At 54.2% G+C, this 25,462-nt stretch overlaps 1 protein-coding gene across 3 annotated transcripts in view; it reads left to right on the forward strand.

Annotated features, from left to right (window-relative positions):
• NFATC2 (nuclear factor of activated T cells 2) overlaps positions 1–19,348 on the forward strand; it is a 103,216-nt gene extending 83,868 nt beyond the window's left edge. For 2 of the 3 annotated variants that reach the window (XM_058679317.1, XM_058679319.1), the window contains exon 10: positions 18,618–19,348. In XM_058679317.1, coding sequence (XP_058535300.1) covers positions 18,618–18,673 — 56 coding nt within the window. In that variant the 3' untranslated portion in view covers positions 18,674–19,348. Of the gene's footprint in view, positions 1–12,923; positions 13,012–18,617 lie in introns of all 3 variants that reach the window. The other variant, XM_058679318.1, reaches the window with a different exon arrangement.
• Positions 19,349–25,462: the final 6,114 nt, after the last annotated feature.

The raw sequence follows: 25,462 nt of genomic DNA on the forward strand, positions 1-25,462 counted from the left end.
GTACACACGTACACACACAGTGTACACACACCGAGTCCTCTTTGATGAAGCAGCCTCACTCCGCCCTCTGTGTCTCATGGCCTTTGTGTGCGACTTGGGAAGAAGAGAATCCGACGCTCTTTATTCAACTCTAACACCAACGTTCTTGTACTTTTCACCCTCTCAGGATACAGGGGCTTTGTTCTTGAGGACTGGGGAAGCCACGCGTTTGGCTCTTCCCCCAATGCACTTCCAGCACCTCTTGAATTTTCCAGTGCTCCAGGGATCTGGTTGAGGGGGAGCTGTGTGTCAGGGGCCTGCCTGTCTTGCCTGCTGTCTTGTCTGGCATGCTGGTGTCTTTGGGCAAAGGCAACACAGATGCAGCGCGCGTCTTGAGGAGGCAGTGCTGGCCCTCAGAAACGACTCCCAGGCTTGGCATGGCATCAGCCTAGCCCCTTCAAACTGCTATGAAGTCAGCTCACCTAAGGCAGCCAAGGCAGGGTGCTCCCCAGTCGGTTGATGACGAGCTCTGGGACCCTGCCGTGATTTTTAGGATAGGATCTGTGGCATGGGTGACTTCAGTCCCAGACACTGTACATGCTGACATGGGTGGCATGTGACGTCTGCTCATTCCACTAGCCCGGGAGAGCTGAGGGGACACTCTGTGGTAGTGAGTTTCCAAAACTCTTGGCCGAGATTCCATGCATAAGGCACTGCTGCAGAGCTTGTTGCAAGATGCCCACAGTCAGTTCTTACAGATTTCTGGACGTGGATGGTGCCTTTTGAGTTTCCAGCTTTATTGGATGCCTGAAAAAAAAAATTGACCCCAAATTGATGAAAGCGCCCTTTCCATTTGGTGCAGATAGATTGAGTTGTAGTCTGCCTTAGCGTTTGGAAAGGGATGACCGACTGGCATTGCCCTGCTGCGTTTAGCCTGCAGAGACTGTGTTGGGCCCACCCACACTGCACTTCAAAAAGTGTTGGACTCAGATGCTAACATTTAGAAACCAAGGGACGACACAGTAAAATCTAGGTTTCCGGCTTTGCTTAGGAACTCCAAGGATCTAGCCCCCTTAGGTCCGACATTTTGCATGACCACTCTCTCAAGTCAGAGCCATGGCTGGTCTTGGAGAGGGACATGAGCCTGTCCCCCTCCATGCTGACCACTGCTCTATACTGTCCCCTGATGGTACACAGAGTGGCTGCTGGCATCTGCCATCACAGTAGCTCTGTTATTTCTCTTGCACTTGGCCAACCTCACATAGGGGTGAGTTTTAAAAACTCTATCAAGAAATACCTTGGTGGCATATATATATATGTATTTATATGTATACATATAAGTATTTATATTTATTTATATAATACATATATATGTATTTATATATATTTTTTAAATACAGTTGCAGTGTACCCCCAGGTACCCCTACTTGACTTCACCTGTGGTCATTTCATGGCCAGCTTGGTTTCTTCGACACCTCCATCCTCTCCTGTCTCCATGACACAGTAGGAAGCAGATCCTAAACATGACATCATGTCATGTGTAAATGTTTAGGATGTGTCTCTGAAGCAGCTCTGAAAATGTCAGAGCACCAAAGAAATCAGAAATTCTTCTTTACTGCTGTACAGTAACTGGTGTTTAAACTACCAGTTGTTTCATCAATATTACCAATATTTTTTTTTTAAAGATTTATTTATTTTATTACAAAGCCAGATATACAGAGAGGAGGAGAGACAGAGAGGAAGATCTTCCGTCCAATGACTCACTCCCCAAGTGAGCCGCAACGGCCGGTGCGCGCCGATCTGATGCCGGGAACCAGGAACCTCTTCCGGGTCTCCCACACGGGTGCAGGGTCCCAATGCATTGGACCGTCCTCGACTGCTTTCCCAGGCCACAAGCAGGGAGCTGGATGGGAAGTGGAGCTGCCGGGATTAGAACCTCCTGCTGCAGGAAGGTCTCGTCAGGTGGCGCCTACAGGAGTCACACTGGTAGCTGTGACCACGGGTGTCCCCTTGATTCAGTGACACACGAGCTGCCAGCTGCTGATAGCCTGTTCTGACCCCGCAGTCCCCCTTCCTCTTCTGCTGGTTGGAAAAGTTCTATAAAGGGAAACTTTCCTTGCTCCACAATGGGAGGATTCATATAGGAAAGGCAGGATGAATGCGTGATTCTTTCCCTTTATGCCAGCTTTAAAAATAATAATAAGTTAGTTCATTAGCATCCTCCGGTGGGGAGCTGTTAGGGGGCTTGTGTTTTGTTTGCTATGGAAGTTTTTCTGGGCACCATTATGTACTCATGGATGTAAGCATAATTGAGGTTTTCAGATCTTAATGGGCCTTTGTGGGTAGTTCCTTTGTCTTTAACCTCTGATGGGTCTAAATGAGGTGACTTCCTCCCCACTCTGCCTCTGGCTTAGCAGTATGCTAGGATGCTCAGGGGGTGAGGAACCTATATTTGATGCAAAGCTGTGACCCTAGAGTGTGCTGAGGGGCAGGGGATGCAGGGGGCGCTGAACACCGTTGGCTGAGCTGGTCCCCATTGCATTGTGCAACTTTTAAAGAGATGTCGGAGCAGGTGGGGTTTGCGGGATGGGGCAATGTGGTTGTAAATGAGGCTGCTGCGACCAAAACCCAAAGGAACAGCAGCTTCACCAACCCCAGCGCTTCATTGTTATGTGATGGAGTGGATACAGGCACTCGGTGGCTGGTGTGCTGGAACTCCTGTTGTCAGGAATGCAAGGCAGGGACAGCTTTGGAATGGCTACTCTGGGATGACTCCCAGAGTAGCTGGAGGGCTGAAGGGCTCTCGGGGCATCCTATGCTCTGCCCGGATGGGGGCTGCAGGCTCGCAAGATGCCGACGAGTCAGTGTTGCTGAGAGAAGCTCCATGGGGAGCCTTTGCCCGTCTTGCTGGTGGGTGGCCTCGAGTGAGGAAGGTGCGCACAGCTGATTCTGAGGCTGCCGCGTGGGGTCGAGGGTGGGAGGGGGCTTCTCAGGCAGCTGCTCGGAGCCCTCTCACTTGAGCATTTGCTTTCCCCCTTTGCTTCTTAGTAACTGGTGCCCATTTATTCATGGAACAGATAGGCATTGAGCACCCACTGTGTGCTGGGCCTTGTGCCAGGTGCTAGGAGGCAGCAACGAGTCTGGTGGCTGGGGCTCTCCCCAAAGGTGATCGGGATAAAATGGACAGCCTCTCCAAGGAAGTGACTTTTGATGAGACCTGTGGGGGGAGGGGAGGAGAGGAATTCCAGGAGTAGGAATAGCAGGTGCAAAGGGCCAGGTTTGCTGAGAAATGTGGCTGATCAAGATGTGGAGCGGAGGCTGCGGGGGGCAGGACAGGCCAGAGCCCCGAGGGCTGCTGGCAGCCTGTGCTGTGTCCTGAGAGGCAAGGAAAGCTGCTGGGAGATGGCAGGTGCTGGTGGGAGCTGTGTGTTTGCCAGCTTGGCAACTGCAGGAAATAATTATGCCAACAGTGCCTCCCACTTAATGAGCACCTTGGGAGAGCAGGGACTAATTGGCACCTTCGTGTCACCCGTGTGGGCAGGAGGGTGGGCTTTGCCTGGTGTCCCTAAGCAGAGGAGAGTGGGAAGAGGCTGGCGTGCATGAGGAATACCTGGAGTCTAACTGTAGTGAAGGGATCAGTTCTCCTGGGCCAGGCCCTTCCAGGGCCCCTGCAATGAGACTCCAGAAACTGGGCTTTCACTGCCTATGTGCCCATGACCACCTCCGGACACCTGCCCGGGAGGCCCTGCGGTGAGCCCCGCCCCCTCGCAGGTTCCCCCCCTCATGGCGGCTGCCCATGGAGCAGTGGATAGCACCCTGATGGGGACGGGGGCGGGGCGGGGCGGGGCGGTCCTGTAGTGTCTGTGACCCCGGGGTAACAGCAGTGCTCGGAGCTTGAGTGGAACGGTGAGTGGGAAACACCTCGCGGGGCTGGCCCCACAGAACTCCAGGGGATCACTAGGCCTCCCTGTTTTCCTCTTCATCATCTTCTGTCCAGTAGATAGAGCCAGCTCTCTGCAGTTGGCACATGTAGCCTGTCTTCAGGCTCTTCTGGCCAGTTCCTGGCTCCCCTGTGCCAGCTGCCAGCACAGGGCCCTTTCTCCCTTCATCACAGTCCCTGCCACAGTGGCGTGGCAGGGCTTCGGAGCCGTCTCTGGGCTGAAAAGCCAGGAGTGTGCCCTCCCGGGCTCAGTGTTGCCCTCTTGGCTTCCTGCAGCCTGTTGGGACCAAATCCCCCTGCTCGCCACTAGTTCTGTCTACCTTGCTCCCGGAGTACCAGCTCCATGCTCTGCGTAGGACTGGGTGCTGCAGACCAGAGCTGACGTCTGTGGGACAGGCAACGTGGGCAGGAAGGAAAGGCAGAGATGCCAGCATGGCACAGGGTTGGAAGATAACTTGGGAAAATGCCAGAATATGAAAGACATGAAGCTCCCCCTTTGTCCCTGAGTCCCCACCCGTCACACCTTGTCCCTCCAGGCTGGCTTGGTAATGCCACACTGTGACTTCCGGAGCTCCTGCCTGCTCTAGGGTCACTGGAAACAGGACAAGGTCTCCTGCTCAGCATCAGAACAAGCCCTGTCTGTCTGCAGGGACCCTGGCCTGGTCCCGTCCTCACCCCCGGGGCAGCCTGCTTGGTGTGGAATGTTGATGGTTGTCTTGTGGGTGGCAGCAGGAGGCTTATAGGACCTGCAAGTGGCAGGGGCCCCGAGCAGAAGCAGATGCTTCCTGCTGATGTGTTTAGACTCTGGATTTTTTCCACCTGTGCAAGATGCACACGTGACTTAGGTGATGAGGCAAGTGCAGAGAGCAGGTGTCAGAGCAGGTTTCTGGTCCAAGGAGTGACCCCAGAGGCTCCTAGACGTTGCCAGGACCTAGAGGCAGAAGAAGCTCATTAGTTCAGCCAAGGCAGGCTGTCGCTAACAGGGGCCTCTTCCTGGTTGTCCTTACCCGGCCCCCTCAGCTGAGGGTCCGAGGATGAGCCTGGCTCTGCCAGGCTTTCTGACCTCTGGCTCATGGCCTATGTGCTAACATGTACCTGGAATGCCACCCTCGTTCCTGTGCCTGACAAAGCTGGGTCTCTGAGGGAGGTCCCTTTAGGTTGTCGCCAGCCATTCCTGCCCCAGGCTGGTCCTTAGGTGCTGAGGACTGACTCCTCCCCTGGCCATCCCTGAGTCCTGGAATCCAGCCCTTCTCTCCACTTCAGTCAGTCGGCCTGAGACCTGTGGCTGAGTTTTCAGAGCGCAGGGATGAACACTTGGGGCAGGGGTCCATAGTCATGTATGTAGTACTCTGGCTTCCAGGCCCACGGTGCTCAGTGGGGCTGCCTGGCGCTGGGCCACCCAAGGTGGGTGTGACAGCAGAACCGAGTACTCTGGAGGCATCTTGGGCTTGCAGGCAGTGCCGCCTCCATGGACTTCCCATCCCGTGTCCTGGTTATTCTGTGCTGCTTGCTCGCCTTGGCCTCTTGTCCTGGCTCTGTAGCGGGGGCTCCCTCGTGGTTGACAAGAAGCCACACATTTGAGCTTCCAGCCACCACCTTCCCAGGCACATTGGCAGGAGCCGTGTGGAAAGCAGAGCACCCAAACCAGCAGTCATGGAAGATGAGGGCATTGTACCCAGTACTTAGTCCGTGCATTGCACTGTCTGCTGTCTGAAGTGATAAATTTTAGAAAGCAGAAACACTTGAAGTTTCTTTTTTTTCCCCAAAGATTGATTTGTTTAAAAGGGAAAGAGAGTGAGAGAAAGGTCTTCCATCCACTGTTGACTCCCCTAGGGAGTGGCAGTGTCTAACACTGGACCAAGCTTAAAACCAGCTTCATCCTGGTACAAGGTGTGGGTACAAGGGCCCAAGCACTTGGGCCATCTGCTGCTGCTCTTCCAGGCCATTAGCAGGGAGCTGAAAGGAAGGGGAGGAGCAGCCAGGACTGGGACGGGTGCCAGGATAGGATGCCAGCATCCCAGGCCGGCAGATTGACTTTGCCACAACACCAACACCTGAACAGAAACTGTTTCCTGAAGGTGGGGCTTTTCTGAGTGTGGGATGTTCTTAACCAAATGGGCTGCTGAGCCACCAGGAGGGAGCTGGTGAGACGGGCAGATTCTCTGCTCTCTCCCAGACCTGCTCTGCCAGATAAGGCTGGCAGTGGGACCTTGCCCTGGCTCTTCTGCCACCTCCAGGTGATCTGGGCCCCTCCAGGCGATCCTGGGCCCCTCCAGGCGATCCTGGGCCCCTCCAGCTGGAAGCACTGACTGATCTTTTCCCCTGCTGCCGTGTCATAACCTCTCCCTTGTCATCGGAACATGTAGTGTTTTTGCACACCCAGTGTGTCAGCTCCTGCAGAGTGACCAGTGGGTCCTGTGCAAGGTCAGCCCTGAGTCCATCATATGTGTGACATGGCGAGCTGTCCTGGCCCTCAGGAGGGAAGCATAGCCTTCAGCGTCCGAGCCTGGGAGCCACTGCATGGTCTGTCTCTGTGACAGTCTTCCACCAGCCAGTAATATGCTGTCATTTTCAAACTGACACAGTCCTGATGGCTATGGCTCCGTGGAAAGTCCTTATATTTGGCAAGTCCAGGCCTTGGCAGGGCTGTTTAACACATTAGTGTGAGTTTGTCTGGCTCTGCAGAACTGTATGGGATCTCACGAGTACACCAGCTCATGGAGGGTTGAGTGGACACTGGACAGTGCTGAATTGTAGTAAGGGGTTGCCTAAGACTGCTCATTGTCGTACGACTCTCGGGGGCAGGGGGCCTGGAATCCACTCGCCCCTCCCCTCGTGGGAAATGGTCTGGTGGGCAGCCTGGAAGGCTTTGATTGGCAGGCTGGCCACCCTGGTGCAAAGCATCTTTTCGGGGTCTGTTTCTGGCCATGTCCCGGGATGGCGGTGCTTACACAGGAGTTTATCTCCTTTAGGTTGCTCTGCGTGGGTGGCCGTTGGCTAGTTTACTATACCTCCTGGTGCCAAGAGGTATAGTATACCTCAGGGGCCTCCTGTGACCACAGAGGCCAGGGCAGGAGCCCAGTGTGAACCCCTCCCCTGCCACCCTCCTTGAGTGACAGCAGCCTCTGTGGTGCCACTGACCCTGGCAGCTCCAAGCCTCACTTCCTGCTCCGCCCTGTGGGAACAGGGAGGATCCCCTCACCCCGTTTCCCTAGCAACTGCTTCCTGCAGCTGTGCCCTGTGGGCTCATCGGTCACACTGAGCCTGGCTCTGGCCCAGCTGCTGGGATCAGGGTCGAGACGTGAGCATGGACAGGCATGGGTGGCACTCACCCTAGGTTCTACAGGAAAGGAGATGGCTGTGGGGCTGCAGCAGCCCCTGTCCCCCTGCACCGCTGCCTCTACCCACTTTCACCCTCTGTGCTCTGCCCCCCCTCAGTCTCTGCGGTCTCTGGAAACAGCTGAACATACCCTCTCCTGTTGACCAGGTGTGAAAATTGTGGCTGTATCCAGTGGCCGAAGCAGGTGGGTTTCACACTGCCTTCAGTCTCTGCAAGAGCTGCCCGGGCACCTGTGTGTGCTGGGCTTGGCCTAGGCCCTGGGGACACAACATCTGATGGGAGAGGTGGTCCCTCTCCATGCCTTTGTAATGTTCCTACTGCCCGGCCAGGGAGTTGACTAGCCAGAGCTTCAAGAGGCGGGGTCCCTCTGGCCTGGGCTATGCTACCCCCTGGCTAAGATTGTCCCCATAGCCTAGACACACACAGGTAGCCCATGGGGCTCTGTCTGACCCTCTGAGGCTGATCATCCATGAAGGCCAGCACATGCTCCCTGTTCTGCTGGTGTGGCATTGTGGGGTGGTCTGGGTTGAAGTATGGGGTCAGCACCCAGCTCTGAAGGGGAATCGGATACCCCCAATGCCTTCCCATTTGCGTGCCAGCTCTGGGGAGCAGCCCCTTCCTCCTGCTGCAGCACTGTTCTCTGGACCCCTCAATGGCATTGTACTGCATGTGGGCTTGGGCTCTGAAAGGCATTTGTGGGAGAGACATGGGCACTGGACACAGAGGCAGCCAGGACTGGGCACAGGACGGTGATTGACGGACACAGCCTGGCTTGTGGTGTTTGATCCTGGCAGGGGTGAGTTGTTCCCTGGGCGCTGGCTGGAGGCCAGCAGCTCCTCTCTGTTCCCCTGCAGCTCAGGCCCTCTTCCTGTCACATTTCGCTTTGACTCATCCTGAGAGCCAAGAGCCGGGGACAGTTTGGGACGCAGACTGGCACCTTGCTTTTCTCATAAGCCCCACGGCCTTGCTCAGAAGATGGCTGCCACCAAGCTGGTTTCCGGAGGCCTCGCATTTGCAGAGGAGGGTGGGTGACTCAGTGCGGCTGGGCGTGGCGCTGGCCCGGCGCAGTGGGCGCAGCGAGGGCTGGGAGGGGGCCCGGCTCTGCTCTGCAGGATGTGGAAAGTCATCACTGAGGACGCTCGGCTGACCTCAGCCCCGCCCACTCTGAAAAGGCAGAAATAGCTTCCAAGGTGAAAGTGCTCCAGTGGCAGGGCCTGGCCTGTGTGATGGGCAAGAGCAGCTGCCAGCTCTTGGGATGTGGAGCTGGGCATGGGGCCCAGCATTACAGATGAGAAAACTGAGACTCAAGGACATGGAGCATTAGTTTGCATTTGCTTGGTGAGCCTTGGGGATAGAGCGTTTGCTGTGTGCCCAGCTCACCTGGCACACACTCACTGGTCACCAGTCCCCTTGGGCACCCTGAACTGAAGGTCAGCTATCGACTGCCTTTGGCAGACAAGGGGCAGGGCCAAGGCTCTCCCTGTGATGCTCTTGTCAGTTGTAAGCCAAGTGCTACGCAGCGCTTGGGGGGCTGCCTTTGTGAGCTTGGGGTGCCACGGAGAGGTACACCAGCCTGGAGCAGGACGGCGGAAGGGGAATATGGTCAGTGGGGTCCGCTCCGTGCTCAGGGCCAGCTGCCAATGTGACACTGGGCAAATTACTTGGTTTTGATGGCACCACTGGCAGGTGCCTCCCACGCATGTGTAGACAGGGACCTACGAGAGGCATGTTCTCAACCCAAGCATTCTGTGAGGGCCTTAACTCAGCCACACAACAGCACCCAGAAATTGGGGTGGGGGCAGGAGTCGAGCTATAGGTACCAGCAACCCCTACCTCCAGTGCCAGAGCCTGCAACCTGTGCTGACAGGGGTCCCACATGCCTCTTTGAAGGCCGCTAAGGCCACCATGAGAACCCCACTCCTGATGTCACCACTCTGGGGAAAGTTCTAGTTTTCGGCAGTAAGGACTGTTGGTGGCAGAGTGGATCAGATCATGGCTCAGTGTCACTATTCCTTAGGGACACCGCTTCCATGACCTCACCATTCACCCCAGGTAGTCTTTTGTCCTGAGCATGAAGTACCAAGCCTGTGGCCGTCACGGGTGGGAATCTGGGCAGGAGTCTGGCCATCTAGCACCTGCTTGTGCCTGGTGGATCAGAGGTGTGACTTAAATCTTTTGTGGGAGATTTGTAACTTAAAACAAAAGCCAGATCAGAGGGTATTTTAGGGGTAACCTGGGAATATGGACTGGGGGTTGGGGCGGGCTTTGGAAGTCCGGGGGACCTCTGAGCTGGGACTTTGCTGTGAGCTGTTCCTAGCATAGATGAGAAGGTGTGGGATGATCTGGAAGGTAATGGATGAACAGGAGACTCAACAACCACCCGAACAGCAGATTCCGTGCTGTTCGGGTGTGGGGCGGGAACCAAGGCCAGGCCTGAAGGATTCAGGTGGAGGTTTTGTACACTTCAACTTGAGGAAGTGTAGAACCTTCCTTCCCATCCGAGGCACCTACCTGACCCTCTCCGGCCATCCCTGGCCCCTCAGGCCTGACAATGCCGTATCATGGCTAGACCCCTCGTCTCAAGGGCTGGCAAGCATCAGTGAGCTCAGGTGTGTTGGAAGAAACGCATGTTCTGGTCCTCCGCCCTCTAATGAGCAAGGAGCCTCACAAACCCTGTTACTGACTTGACCATCTCAGTTGTGGTGTAGGCCGATTTGTGGGCTTGGAACACTGTTGCTTTCCTGAACCTCAACTGGAGGTAGTAACAAGTGCTACTCTGCTTTCTTCTTTAAGGCAGTGAGTTCTTTTGCAGTGCTTGTTGCTGCTTAGCGGAGGGAGTCAAGGCCGTGATGAGCCGGCAAGACCAGGAAGCTTGCTGTGGTTTGGTTGGTGCGCTTCCCTGCCAGTGGCAGCTACTACTTTAAAGGTGTGTGGTTGCTCGACCAGAGGGGTGTCACGTAGCCGCGCGCCCTCGGGAGACAAATGGCCCCACTAGAGGCTGGGTCTTGATGCTGTGACTCTGCCCAACAGCCTTTCCTAGCTTGGCTTAGAGTCATGGGTTGTTTCTTGCCAGAAAGTCAGTGGACGTGTGCTCAGAGTGTGAGTTTGCAAGTCTGCCCTAGGCAGGGATGTCTGGCTTTCCATGCAGAACCCCTAGAGCATGGCTAAAACCACTGGCATCCATTCTAAGCTGTGTCTTTGCATGGTGCAATTTGTCCTTGTGGAGGTCTGGGGGACATGCCCAGTGTGGGTGGCACAGTGGCCATGTCCTGGACAGAGTCTATAGAAGCTTGTTCCCCAGTGAACTTTGAAAACTGTTAATCTTAACCCATCTTCCCAGAGAGATACCTGCCCTCCCGTGTTACACAAGGCAAGTGGGGTGACTCACCCCCTGGTACTGCCATTTTGGCCTTCAGTAGTAACCTGGGGAGAGTAGTGAGCCCCAAGGTGCCCAGTCGCTGGAGCATGGGGAGTCCCACCCTCTTTTCCCTTGCTGTGTTCATCGCCAGAACTGCCATACAGCCACAGGAGCTTGCTTCCTGTTTACGGGTGCAGGGACCATAAGTGTCTTCTTGATGACCAGAGGGGACCATCTTGACTTGCTCTCTGTCTCTTTGCTTGCTCATCCTTCCCCCTGTAGTGCCCATTCTCAGGTCTACCTCATGATCCCATGCCATCAAGCCTGCTGGCCCAGCTCACTGCCACCTGGCTGTGGGGACATTCTTACATCCCTCCCATCCGAGGCATCTACCTGACCCTCAAGTTGAAGTGTACAAAATCCCCCGCCAAGGAAACTCAGATTCAGCAGGAAACTGTGCAACCTGGCCAGAACCTCCAGGCATTCCTCTGCATGTTCAAAGAGCCCCCAGAGCAGACCAAGGGTCTTCCAAATTAGGGAACTGCTGACCTGGGCTGAGTCCCTGGAGCAGTGGGACCACTGTCTGTCCTGCCCAGTGCCCAGGATGGTATGAGACAACCCATATCTCTGCCCCGGACTCCAAGCTGAGATGCAAGTCATGCAGTTACCCCCAAAGATAACCAGGAGGATGGAAGGGGTGGGGGTGGAGATGGAGGTGGCTGCGCTAAGGCAGGCCGCTAAGCTGTTTTCCTCCAAGAAGCACGCATGCGAAACTCCACAAGTCAACAGGAAGTGGCATCTCGGCAGGCCGCAGGCTAAGCCTCAGTTTGTTGCTGTGTTTCTGAGAAGGTGACAGAGCTGGGTTCACCTGCCGGGTCACCCGAGACACAGTGGGAGCTCAGTGTCGGCCAGCACCATCATGGCTAAGTTCACGGAGGTTTGGAGAACAGACCCTGGTTCTAGGTGGACAATGTTGAGAGCCGAGGCCCCCAGTTCCAAAGTCGTCCTCCTGGGATGTGGGCAGCCTGGGTGTGACGGCTTGCCCTCAGAGCTGCTCAGGGAGCATGATTGGATGAAATGAGCACATCGCGGCCCAGCTGTGCCGCGTGGGGTTGTGTGTCCCGAGAGGGAGCAGGGCAGCTTGCTGGTGTGCTCACACGTGAGGATGGCTTGCCCTATGCTCGAAGCCAGGAGGTGCTCCAGGTGGCCCTGAGTTGCTGGAAGGAGCGCCAAGTTGCTTGTGGGCAGTGGCAGTGGCAGTGGCAAGGGTCTAGTTTTGGTCCTGTTGACTTTTCCATGTCTGGGGAAGGAAGGGGAGGAGGGAAGGCTGGATATCGAAGCCCCAAGTGCCCCGTTATGAGGTGACTGTTAATTAGGCCACACATTCTTGTCCTGGTTTTGAAACAAGGCCAACGTAGCAGAGATGGGAGATCCCTGGAAGCTATGTCAAGACCATGGGCACCTTGGGACTTTGAATAAGACAGGATCTGTCTTGGCAGCGGCTGGCCTGCCGTGCGCCTTTCTCACTGGGGGTGGGGGAGATCCTGCAGTCCAGCTAGAACATTCTGCTTCCTGAAGGTTCTGTTCCCCACTGCTGAGGGTCCTGGGCTCCCTGTAATAAACTGATCCCTGAGACCAGTTCTCCATCAGGCACCCAATGTCACGTCCTGTGGCTCAGTCACCCAGAGGGACTGGGGAGGATGAGTGTCCTGATGGCTGTAGGCATTGTAGATCAGAGGGCTCACCATGACTCACTCCTGCAGACAGGAGATGATAGAGCGGGCCTCATTGTTTCCTGGTTCCTGCACTCTGACCGCACAAGGGGCTATAAAAGCAGACACTTTTTCAGCTTCCCAGAAGGCAGCATGCAGTCTTGCACATGTATGTGGCCCCTAGGGCCAGATTTCATGTCCTAAGAGGAGCCTGCAGGAAGGTGACATGGGAAGAGCTCCCCAAGGACGGGCTTGTTTTCTTCCGACTATAGCAGGAGCCGGCTTTGTCGTTTGGCCTCAGGGAGCTGGGAGTTCCTCCGTCCAGCTCGGACAGACACACACTCAGAGTCGCGGCCTCCTATCAGCGCGTTCCCATCCCAGTGCTTAGGGCCCGGGGTGGTGGGTGAATCCTGACACACTTGCTGAGGGGATGCAGGATGGGGGCCCAAGCTGCAGCCAGAGGCTGGAGCTCCCTCTGGGATCCCAAGCGGCTGCGAGTCACTGTTCAGCAGAGGAGGATGGCAGGAAGGTGGAAGCATGTTAGAGGTCAAAGGTGAATTTTTTCTTAAAAATGGTTTTGCACATCTTTTTCAGAGCTGATAGACACACACCTTAGCTGGATACAAAACATTTTATGAAACAGAGTGACTGTGATCTTTGGTCCAAGAAAACAGAGTCAAAGGTAATTGGGCCCTCCTGCTTCTCCTTGTTTCCCAGCTGTGTGTTTGAGGTGTTTTGTTTTTTTTTTTTTTTAATTTTAATGAAAACAGAAATCTTTCACAGCCTGCAGGGTCTTCTCTGCGCCTCTCCCAGCCATCATGACCTGCTCCCAAGGGCTGTGTCCCCACGGGGACCTCCCTGCACAGGTCGGTCTGTGAGGCTGGAGGGCCAGCCGAGGTCGGGTGGGTGAGGCGCTGGGGGACTGCATGCTCTCTGGGGTGTCCCTGTCCCAGGCCTGTATGGGACCGCACGGCCTGGCGCTGCTCTTTGACTCTCTCTTCTGTGCTTTGTGTGGGTGGGGGTGCTGTGCCAGGGCCCCAGAGTGACCAGGAATGTCAGCAGTCAACACACCATTAGCACACTGGAGGGCCTGCCCAAGAGTAGGCGACTCCTCTGAGCTTGGCTTCAGCCCTGCCTAGGGGCTTTCTCGCTGGAGGCTTCTTAAGATTTGAACAGCGCAGTTAGAGATCTTTTCATTCCCTGGTTTACTCCCCAAACAGCTCTGCTGAGACAGGGTGAAGCCAGGAGCCTGGAACTCCATCTGTATCTCTCATATGGGTGGCAGAGTGCATTAGCAGGGAGCTAGAGCAGAAGTGAAATGGCCGGACTCAACCAGCTCTTGGATATGTAAGGCTGGAGTCAGCCAGCAGTGTGACCTGCTGCCCCGTAATTCTGGGCTTTTGACAACATTGATTTACTACTCTTAACCTGAGCCCAGAACTCTGGGGCATCCCCTTGCCAGATTTCACCCAGGAGACCCCTCTGTGGGTGGTGTGAGATTCCAGGGCCTCCAAGCTGTCAGTGCTCTGTGCCCTCCCCCAACACTAGTTAGTGCCAGGTTAACCACATGGTGCCATGGGTGTTGAACCATCCCTTTATTTATGAAAGTGGCTTCATCCCTAGACAGCACCGCACTACTGGTGCTCCCCCCCCAGAGACCAGGAAGAAGCCCCAAGCATGCAGGGGGGAGCCACCAGGGCCCGAGAGGTGGCCCAGAATGCATCGACCCTGCATGGAGACAGGACTTGTCAAACGAAGGGTAGTAACTTCAGAGAATACTGGCTGTGCACCGGCTTGGGCCACGCTCCTGCCTAAGGGCTTTGTACCTGACACAGGTGCAAGGGAAGCAATGCCAGGAGTGTCGGCCGCTCAGGATGGCTGTCCAAGGGAGGCCCTGGCAGCATGCTATTGGAGAACATCGGCCACCTCGGCTCTCCAGCCTCCCCCTTCCCACGCAGAGAATCGCGTGACTTCCTGAGCATTCATACAGTTGCTTTGGGCTACATACCTGATAAGTGATTTCTGTTCCTCTCACTGGCCAGGCTCTCCTGGAAAACTTTTCTGCAGTGTTCCCAAGTGCCCCAGAGCTCATGGAGATAGCTGAAAAGAGAGGGGAGGCCGGGAGGTTACTCAGCAAGGAACCAGCAGAGGCCAGCAGCCGGCTTCCCTCCCTTGTCCCTTCCTCTGCTCTTGGAGTTCCTGCCTGGCCCTGAGAGGGAAGGACCCCAGAGAGCTGGACAGGTGCCTCAAGGGTTCCCTCTTGCCCTCACATCATGACTTAAACTTGGCAGTCTTGGGAATAAGTTCAGTAAGTTGGGGCTGGGGACATAGGCTGTCCCGAGCTCCTCCTGGCTCCCCAAGTCCCATCAAAACTGTCTGGCCCTGGCCTTGTGACCGGCCCTGGTCCTGGAGGACATCCTGGAGGTTCAGGGAGAAGCAGGACAGGGCCTGTCTCCTTCTACCTGTCGTTGCCTTCTCAGGGGAGTAAGCTCCAGTGGCAGCAGTTGGAGTGGGAGGTTTGGAGGGAAGTAACTTTTGTGCACTTGCCCTTACCAGTCGCTGACGGGCACCTGCCACCTGGCTGAGGGATTCTGTGCATGTCAGCCTGAGTAGCTGCTCTGTGGGGTCTCTGGGCCCTGACGAAGAAGGGGTCAGCATGCAGGTGTCAGGTCAGAGACCCTCGGAGCAGTCACTTTCCCTTGAAATCCATCCTGAGTCGGTTGACAGAGGCCTCCGTGCCACCTCCTTGCCATCCCTCCTAAGCAGAAAGAGAAAATGCCCTCCTTTCCTTTCCTTCTTTGCTACTGTTTTGTTCCTGAGTCAAATACAGCCACCAGCCAGAACACATCCCTGCCCAGTGCCGGCGCATCAGCACTGGCTGCTCGTGCACAGGAGCAGGGCGGGAGCCCTGATGTCCTCCAAGCTCAGATCTTACAGTAAAAAGTTGTTGACCCTTGGTACATCCTCATCCTGTGACACCTGCACCCATCTCTCCTGGAACACCATCTAGAGTAGCAGCAGCTGTAGCCTAACCTGGGATCCTCTGAGAGGTCGCCGAAACCACACTGTGAGGAAGCAAAGCACAGATTCCAAGATGCTTGCATCAAGGTGCTGTGTCAACTCCACTTCCCTTGACCTTATCTTTGTGACAGGTACATCAGCACCTGTTCTGTTATATCACACCGGCTTCTTTGGAATAGTGGAAAGTATGTCATTTCTATGTCCTTAAAACCTGCCTCCCCCCATTTCTTTCCGGTTGCAGCTCAGGCTCAGGAAACAGCTTGAACTTCACAACTGCCCAGGCAGTCTGCTCATCTCGGCACCTCTCTGTAGGCCCCTGGGATGGGGAGAGGGCAAGAGCACAGACTGACCCCACAGGGTGATGCTGTGGTTGGCAGCGCACCTGCTTCAGCTGCTTGCCATGGGACCCCTCACTGTTAACCAAGCAGAAGCTGCCTTCTCTCCCTGGCCACTCATAAAAGACGGAGGATTCTGGATCCTTGGAGGAAGGACAGTGAATAGCAAGCTTCCTAACATTTTTTGCCAATTTGTGGGTCATTTAGTCTCCAAATTAGGGGTCCCACATCAAATTTTTAATGCCCGTTTTTTTGCACCATAATTTGCCAGTTTTCCTATTGATAAAGCAGGAGTGATGATGCCCCGGCATTGAATGAGACCTAACACTTGGCTCTCAGCCTACCTGAGTGGCTCATCTGCTGCTTTAGGGGAGGACAGCTACAGGTTGGCAGTCCTTCTTGTCAGTGGGACTTGAGGGATGGCAGAATCCCATAACCAAGCAGCCTGGGCCCACAGTGCAGGCATTCAGCATCGACTGCATGCCTGGTGCTGTGGACGGACGTGAGAACACAGGACTTGCTTACAGGTGAATGAAATGCTGAGGACAAGGGGACAGGAGGCAATGTGTTTGAGGATCTGACCGGGGCAGGAGATGAGGGTCCTGAGGGGCGCTGGGCTGGTGGTTCTCCCTGCAGGTCCCATCAGGCAGCTGTGTGGAGGGGACTTTTTGAACCTTGTATGAGGGGAGCAAGGAGGGAGAAGCCATGCTCCTAGGAGCCCAGTAAGGACAGAGTAGGACAGAGGGCAGCAGGGGGCAAGGTCATGGGGTGGGAGAGATGGCCAGGGGCTAGGTCCTGGGGTGTTAGGAAGCTGCTGGGCTTGGGTAGGAGACCTTGGACAGAGAGAAGGGGCGGAGTGAGGAAGGAGGTGATCACAGGGTGGGGACTCGGGGGAAGGGAGGAGGACACGGGCTGGGGATTCCCGGGGAGCTTCGTGGAATTGGAGTGGGCAGTGATGTCTCCCCTTCACCCAGGCCCCCGAGTCTGCAGTGGGAGATTGAGTCCAGGTGATGTGGATGAGGACTCGCCCCACCCCAACCCCTGAACTTGGGACTCCAGTTTCCAGCCTGACCTTGGAAGCCTTTCTTTTCTAGAACACCCTTCCTCTGCCTGTAGCAGGGAGAGAGGGCTCTGAGGTTTCAGGAAGAGGTTTTGCAGCAAGGTTTTGGTTTCAGTACTGTGCTTTCTCACTGTGCTAGTGCCACTCTCTGCTCCCACCCACAGGGCCCTCACGCTCAGGGGTGTCACTCTCACCCACAGTGGGGTGGGGAGGGGGACAAGCCACTTGCTGGGAAACTTTCCCGACATCCCCACCCCTGTTTGAGAAGGGAAACGACCCTGGGGCAAGGCCACGGGCCCCACGTCTGTGGCCTCCCACTGTTTTCGGAAAGATAAGGCCATGGAAATTTTCTTCCAAGGATCCACTCCTTTTGCCTCCTACGCCAAGAAAACAGGAAGTCCCGTAGAGTTCAGGCTTTGAAAGGTGCTGTGCAAAGCTGCAGAAGCCCCAGGCATTCTTCGTTCAGCTCTTCTGCCCAAGCAGTATTGGCCCTTTCAGTGGAGTTTCAGTGATAGGCCCGACTCCTATTGTTTCACTCCATGTCACCCACTGAGCACTTAGCATGGGTCACCTCTTTATGTCAGCCCCACTTACAGATAGGCAGTGAGCTCACACTGTGTCTGCATGCTGTGGTCCACCAAGCAGGGAAGCAAGAGGTGGAATCCTAATCACCCCCTGCCCTTGCCCGAGCTCTCAGAATGGATAGACCAGCTGTGAGCCAGGCTAGATCTTTGGGCACAGAGCACAATGCTCTGGGTTTAGAGCCCTGGGTTTCTGTGGCCAGTCCCTGCTTATAGCCACTACACATGTTCTCCAGGCATGGTGCTACCCAATTCTACTTACACTTAGGGTCCTCATGCAGCCCTGGAAGACATGCCCCACTATGAGCTGAGAGAACTGAGACAGACAGCCAGCCATTCCGGGGGGTCTGAGACATACACTTGGGTGTCCAGCCTGGTTTGGGTAGCTAGCTGCTTGTACTTCCTGACCCTGGGCTCTGGGGAATGTTAGCATGCACCACTCCCTGCCAGTTTGGCCAATCAGGATAAAGCTAAGATGAGCAAATAAAGGGAGAGGAAGGTGAGGGAAGAAGTTGGTGTCGGATTCAGGAAATGTGCATTAGCCCACCCTAGATGGACCTCTACAGGGCTCACCATCCCCTCCCAGGCTGCATGGCAGACTCCACCTCCGGGACACAACCTGCTTGGCCTCTGGGCTGCTGGCGGCAGCTCCCTCTTTGCAAGTGCGTGGAAGGAAGGAATCTCTTGGCTGGACAAGCTTGTCTCAGCTCCAGTGGTCTTGGCTGCAGGAATCGGTGCAGACTAAAGCAGTTGCCCAAGCAAAGCAGCCCCAGCGGGGAGCAGGGGGCTTGCCCTGCGTCCCTGCAGGGGGCGAGGACAACTCCTACCTCTGCAGACTTACAAAGGAGTCCTTCGACTGGAGACCGCTGGTGATGCTGAGAAAATCCTGTTTTACTGGCTGTTGAGTTGGGCTGGGTGGGAACAGTGTCCTGTGTGGGTCGGGGAAGTGTGCTTTGATCAGACTTCCTCACAGAATCAGGGTTTGCAGGAGGTTGTCATCAGGCCTGTAACTAGGCATCCTAAAGACAACCTCACACATATAGGTCGAATGCAGACCAGAGAGAGGTGGCTGAAGCTCCACCCCCTGGCCTGGCCCTACCTCTGCCATGGCCATGACTTCCACTCCCAGAGCTGGAGTACAGATTGCTCTGCCCAGAAACAGAGGGCCCCAAAGGGGGAAGGCAGGGCGACGTGTGGAGGGTCAGACACCTGCTTTAGCTCAGGGCATGAGCCCATGTGGTACAGAGCAGCTAAGCATGCCTGATCTCCATCCCTTCTCTCTCTCCTGCAGTTAATGAGATCATCAGGAAGGAGTTTTCAGGACCTCCCGCCAGAAATCAGACGTAGAAGCCGCCATTACTCTCAGACGCCTTCCGTAGCAGACCCCTCGGAGTCCCCCACTGTCAAGCTCTTCGGCCCAGAGGCTGCATGCAGAACAAGGTGTTTGGGTGCCCACAGAGGAGCCGGCCCCCACCCATGCAGACACCAGCGGCCCTGTACTTCTCTGCGTCTTCCTTTTAGATCCGTGGGAACTTTTCCAATGGAACCTGCCAGCATCTCAGCCAGCTGTTAAGTGGCTGCCCACTAAAGCGACATCTGGGCCCAGATAGGACACCAGAACTCAGAATTGACCTGTGGTCTGAGCGACTTGAGCCTGAGGGAATAAACTGGGCCCCGAGATTGACTCTGAGGTAGACCCCAGCCCTCGGCATTCATGTTTCCTGTCACAGATATCACCACGGCCCCCTGCCCCACCCCAGGAATCCCAAAACTGACACACCGACGGGGCCAATCCTTGCCATTGCAAAAGCTTTGGTCCTGAATTTTTTCCTTCCTGAACAAAATTTCCTTCCCCACCAAGACCACCTCTCCAAGTGTCTTGGTGTTAAGTTATAACATGTCCATGTTTGTTAGCTTCTTGGTTTCTCTGCTTCAGAGAGCTGGTGCCGGCGGCCGAGATCCTTCCCCCCACTCCGGGGCAGTGCACCTGCAGACCTAGGAGACCCCTGCTGCAGCTGTCCCGCTCCCCACTTGCCTTTGTCCTAATGGCTGGAGTACTCTCCCATCCATCATGCGCATGGAATTTCGAAGAGAAAAGGCAGAAGGGCTAATGCAGTCCCCCCCAAAAAAATTCAAGTGTTTTTGTTAAGGAAAAAGGACCCTCTGCTTCTGCAAGTGGATTTTCATCCAGCAAAAGAGAGGAGCCCACTTTCCTCTCCACCTTCAACTTTAAAACAGGACATCTCATGAGGTAGCCCTTGGTTGCTTTCTGCCTGACTCCACCTACAGAGGGCCCCAGAGTGCCGGCCTCTGCAGCCCTGCCTCTGTCCGCAGGCATGTCCTTTTCCTCACTGAACTGGGGCCAACACAGGTCCAGCTCTGCACCCACCCAATGTGGGTCAAGTGAAGGGCCTCTCAAGAAATCCATGCAGTTACTTTTTTCATAGCACACTTTTTTTTGAAGACTCCTTGTCTGTGACTTCTCCCCACGCAGCTTACTACTAATCTAATCTTTCTCCATTGGTGCAGTTTTTGCCAACAAAACCCTCAGAGGCCTTGGGTGAATTTTTCTAGGACTGTTGTTTCTCTAGGCTTTTGTGACACCTACTCCCTGCTCCTCGCCCCCTCCCCAGGATAAACTGGGAATTCCTCTTCAGTTCGCAGCCTCTTTTTCTGGTGATGAGCAACCCTCTGCCAAAGACTACCCCAGGGGAGCTTTCTTAGCCCTGCCTGCTGCATACAGACTCAAGAGTAAAGTCACGACCACCAAGTGCCCAGGATGGGTCTTCCAAGCCCTGGCTTCCTTGTCAAGGTTCCTCAGAGATCAGCCTTCCTGGGAGCTGGGTCTGTGGGCTTGCTTGCACCTCACCTTGGGTCTGATCAGTTTCCATCCGCCACCCCCTGGGCCCAGGGGTGCCCCCATGCCCTCTTCGCGGCGTGTGCAATGCCAGTACCTTCTCATCAGCCGAGGAAGCCCCTGTGGCAGTAGCTGTGGCCCATGGCATCCCTAGCTTTGCAGGATGGAGAGGAGAGCTGGAGACAGTGAGCCCTTCTCCCTCGGCCTGGCTCAGGGCCACAGCCTGCACACCAGGGGATCCGCTCTGCCCTCACTCATCTGAATGCTTCACCCATGTGCCTTCCCACTCTTGTAGCCAAGTGGCTCTGCTCCGTTGTCCTCAGGGCGAGGGCCCTAGTGCATCTTCCATCATTAGTCTCCTACCTGGGATTAGCACAAATGGCCTGCTGGTAGCTCCAGCCCCTGCATACAGATGTGCATGTCTGGGCGTGAGCATAACACACACACAGACAAACCCTCTCTGCTACCACATCTCAGCTGGATATTGCAGGAAGCACTTTGAGCCACGACTACACCTAGCAGCCAAGGAGAGAAAAAGCAAGTCTCCAGACACAAGCAGGTCATGGAACGTAGAGGAGGAGCCGACAGCTGTCGGGAGAGCTGGATGCGTTGCAGGTGCCAGGAGCAATTGCTTGTGAAATACTTTCAGTACGGGAAGAGGCAATAAGACCCTCTAAAGCACAAGACTGTGTGGAGAAATGAGAGTTCGAGCAACGACAGGGCGCATCACACGTCCATTAGAAGGGTCTCAGTTAAGTCATAGTTTGCACTTGCCATGTCCAAGTTCGTGTAAATAGGCAGCCCTCAGACTGGGGCCACATTGCTGAGTGTATTGCTGAAGGTCGCTAGTCTTCCTGCATTGTACAAAAGCTACTGTGGCTTGATAATATATAGCAGTCTGAATTCGTTAGTATGTCATTAAATTTTATTTTCTTATCTGTTATTTTATGCTTTCTATCTATCCTCAGAATATCACACCCTTCTTGGAATTAGAAAATATTTATAAATGCTCAGAAGTCTTTGGAAATGTCTCTTTTTACATATGTGGGTTTTGTGTTTTGTTGTTTTGTTTTCCTTAAGAGAAATGGTGTATTCAAGAAGGATTTGCTGACATTCCAAGACACCAAAGCCCACCAATGGGGACGCTTTTCCTCTCAGAAGGTTCCCAGAGGGCTGGGAAGGCAGGAGTGGTCGTAGAGCAGACAGACCACCTGTCTCTTGCCTAAGAACAATGTGGACTTTCTTCAGCACTGGACCTGGGTCTCCTCACTGAGAGAATGGCTTTGTGAGACCACCCCCCTTTGATCCCCGCCAAAGACAGACTCAGAGTGGGGTTTCAATTAAAACACCACCACCCAGCAACAAAGCCCTGCCTGCAGACAGCAGACTCCAAGGGGGTCCCCTTACCAGCACAGGCCAAGGCATCCACATGGAACTGACAAACCTAGCACCTGCTGGCCACCTGCAACCATGGTCCAAAGAGAACCTGGGTCCCCAGCGCGCGCGCACACACACACACACAGCCCAGGAGGAGTGGAGCTGACAGCCTCTAAGAGCCATAAGTCACAACCTGCGTTCGTGTGCATCCAGAGGTCGAGACACCTGTCCCAGTGAGCTAGAGCTGGCACATCAAGACCAAAAGCCCATGTGTTCTGATTTTTGTGCTCTCAGCACTTGCTAGTGAGGCTGAATGTGTTTATTTCCATGTAAAAAAGACATGCCATTTCCAAGTGCTTTCTGTTGCTCACAGTTGAGAGATGGCCAGGTCCACAGAAGAGCCGTGCTTATTTCGTGGTTACAGAAGGCGGTGGTGGGGGTGGTGGCTATGACAAGCAATCCTACGTGCATCTCCTGGAGAGGCAGCTCTTCAAGGATCCACCAAAGCCTCAAGGGGGATCTCCTACACCCCGAGCTTGGGACCAAACCAGCCAACTAAATAGCCAGGCCATCCTGCATTCTGAATGCCCCTACAAAAGCAGTGTTATGTCCAACCGCACTGCCCAATGCCAAGATTTCTCAGCTTGCCTGCCTCCAAGCTAGCCGGCACCACAACCCTTACTCTGGGACTGCCAAGGAGGGTATGGGGAATCTGGCTGAGTACCCCTGAACAGGAGCCCGATGGAGCAGGTTAAGAACATAGCAGAGTGTTTCCCCACCCATGGGTGCCTGGGGTTGGGCTAGAAGGTATGCAATGGCTGTCATGCTTCTAGAGCAGGTGCTTGCAACGTCAAACGGGCCATGGTCAGTGGGATCTCAGGTGTTGCGCCCTGGACAGCTGGTGCCCAAGTCTCACCGGTGCTTTTGCCACTGCAGCCCCTCAGAGGCATGGACTGTGGAGAGTTCCCATGGGATTCTCCAGCAAATCCAAGTCTCTCTACCAGGCAATGGAAAGACTAAGCTACAGGGCTTAGCTTTAGGAAAATCCTGACTGTTACATGAGTTTGAATACATCACATTCCTATGCAAGACGTTTTTAATCTCCAGTTTAATGCAGTTTATTTTTGCTATGTGTAAAGTATTTTTATACGCCTTGTATTATGATAGTTTAGCAATAAAATGGTTGAAACCAACTTTGGTGTGTCTCATTTCTGCTCTCCTTGGGGACCCTGGGGCAACCTCTTGTTAATTGGGGTACTGCTGTGCACCTGCTATGTTCTCACTCACACCTTCTCTCAGTCTTAGGAGGTTCTGTTCCATTTCCCAGGTAACACTTGGCTCAGAAGCCACTGTCCAATGGGACAGAGCCATAAGGCCCCCCTGCACTGGCCTGACCCCCTCCCGGCTCTGCTGGAACCTACTGTGAGGTAGCATTTCATCAGCCTTGGACTCTGTCAAATCCCAGCGCATTTGGGGCCAACTGTGTGATACCAGCTGCTTGGAAGGCGTTGTGAGCATCTTGCAAAATTCCAAAGTCAAAACCCAGACAACGCACCTGTGCCGTCAAAGCTGCATGCAGCAGTAGAAATGGCAAGAATAGAACCTTCCAGCCAGAATGGTGTTTCCCCTTGTCCCCCAGTGAGAGCTCAAGCACCCAGGTGGTTTGGAAGAAACCGCTGCCAGTGAAGTCTGAGCTTCCTTCACTACTTCCTTCAGTGCTGCCCTCAAATTCCTGCGAAGTAGGGTCCCGTGCAAGGCTTTGAGGACACAACCCACTACATTCCAGGGATTTCCCAGGCCCCCATCCCAAGCCTGGAGGCAGCAGTGTCATCTGGGCATGGTCCTGGTAGCCTGCAGGGACCTTGTGAAATGTCCTTAGCCCCCGTCCAGTGGCTGGGACCTGCTAATGCGCATTCCACCTGTTCCTCCACCCTAGACTTCATACCCTCACCACAGGGGCAAGGCGGCTCCCAAAGGAGGCAGACTGCTCCCAATTTTAGCATTTCTAGCATTGTGGAGACAGGGCCAGCAGAATGGTGCTACCATGACTCAAAATTCCAAGAATGTATCCAGCCAGGGCCACTCATGCTTGGGGCGACCCTCCCCTACCCCCTGCCTCCTACCCCCTACCTGTATTTGCTTCATCTGTGTACACCTGCCTAAATGCCTGTCACTTCTGAACCCAGGATTATCTAAAGCTGAGGAAAAAGAACAATCCAGTCACTCACAAACTTGAGGTCACGTTCTCCCTTTGTGTGTGAATCACAGGGGTCCCCACAATGCCAGCCTAGCCTCAGAGTCCCACATGTCAGGTGAGGATGAAGATTCAGGGCTTCGTGACTGTCAGCTGCAGATTGCACAGTCCACTGCGAGCAGATTTCTAGTCAGTGCAGGCTCAGCTTAAACCACCTGGAGGAACCTTGTGTTCCCACTACCTGGGAGGGAACACTCCTTCTCCCACTGTGGGGCCTGACGTTGGCTAACTACGCAGTTCAAGTCAGGAACTTGAGTTTATCTAGTTTCCAAATCCTGACATGAAAAGGAAGCACACAATGGGACATGTCAGGGTGACCTGATCAGGAGCTGGCCAGTGTGAACAGGCTCCTTGCTGCGCATGAGTGCGTGGGGGTGGTGGTGTACCAAATAGCAGAAAGTAGCACAGGTTTGGTAGCAAGTGGGGATTCAAGAAGTAATAAGGCTGATGGAGGAAAACACTGCTGATTCATCTTGGGTTCAGCAACTGGAAAGAAATAGGCTTTGGTGGAAGGACCACGTTGAGAAAACCGAGTTTCATCAAGCAGTCACCCCAGTATCAAACAGTCTACATTAGGCAATCAGCCCCATATCAAACAGCCTAGGTCATCCATCACTGAAGAACAAATGCCCTGGAACAGGTAGTCACCTCAATATCAAACTGAATATAAGCAGGCAATCACTTTAACATCAGTCTGGGTTAGTCACGCCAATATTAAAATCTTATCATCACCCCAATAACAAACATTGTGTAGTAGTTCCCCAATAACCCAAATAACAAAGTAGGAATGGAGCACGTAGTAACCCCAATAACAAACTGAGTGGGACAGTCACCCCAGCATCAGGGTCAGGCAGCCACACTAATATGAAACTGATTCTGGCACAGGCAGTTCCCCCCGTAACAATCTTAAGCAATCACCCCAATATCAAACAATCTGGAATAGGTAGTTAGAGTCTGGATCAGGAAGCACCCTGATATCAAACAGTCTGGGTCAGAAGTCACCCCAAAATAAACTGAGTAAGGACCAGGCAGTCACCCCAATATCAAACAGTTTATATCAGGCAATCACTCAAATAAACAGAACAGGACAGTCACCCCAAAACCAGTCTAGGTCAGGCAACCACTCAATACCAAAGTGGTTATTGTTATATACCAATATAACAATATTGTATCGTTATATACCAGACATAACAAAAGGAAAGTGAGTTAGAACAAGTGGCTACCCCAATAACACACTCAGTCTGAAGTAAGCAGTCAGCCAACGGTCTGGAACAGGCAATCACCCCAACACAAAACAACCTGGAACAGGAAGTCACCCCAATAACCATCTATGTGTATCAGGCAATAATACTTCAATATCAATCTGAACCTCATCAGCCTGTCACCCCAGATTTGGGGGCAAAGAAGTTTCCCCACTTACAGTCTAGATCAAGTAGTAACCCCAACATCAAACAGTCTGAGCAGGAAGTCACCCCAAGATCAAATTGAGTGGGACAGGCAACATTTAACAATCTGGAGTAGGCAGTCACCCTAAAAAAACAGGCAATAACCCCAATCTCAAACAGCTTGGATCACCTCAATCTTATGAGGCAGTCACCCCAAGAAGGGTCAGAGAATCACGAGGCAGGACTTTCAGGAACAAGCGAGG

The sequence above is a fragment of the Ochotona princeps genome, chromosome 22 (genome assembly GCF_030435755.1).
Source record: "Ochotona princeps isolate mOchPri1 chromosome 22, mOchPri1.hap1, whole genome shotgun sequence".
NCBI classification, from domain to species: Eukaryota; Metazoa; Chordata; class Mammalia; order Lagomorpha; family Ochotonidae; genus Ochotona; species Ochotona princeps.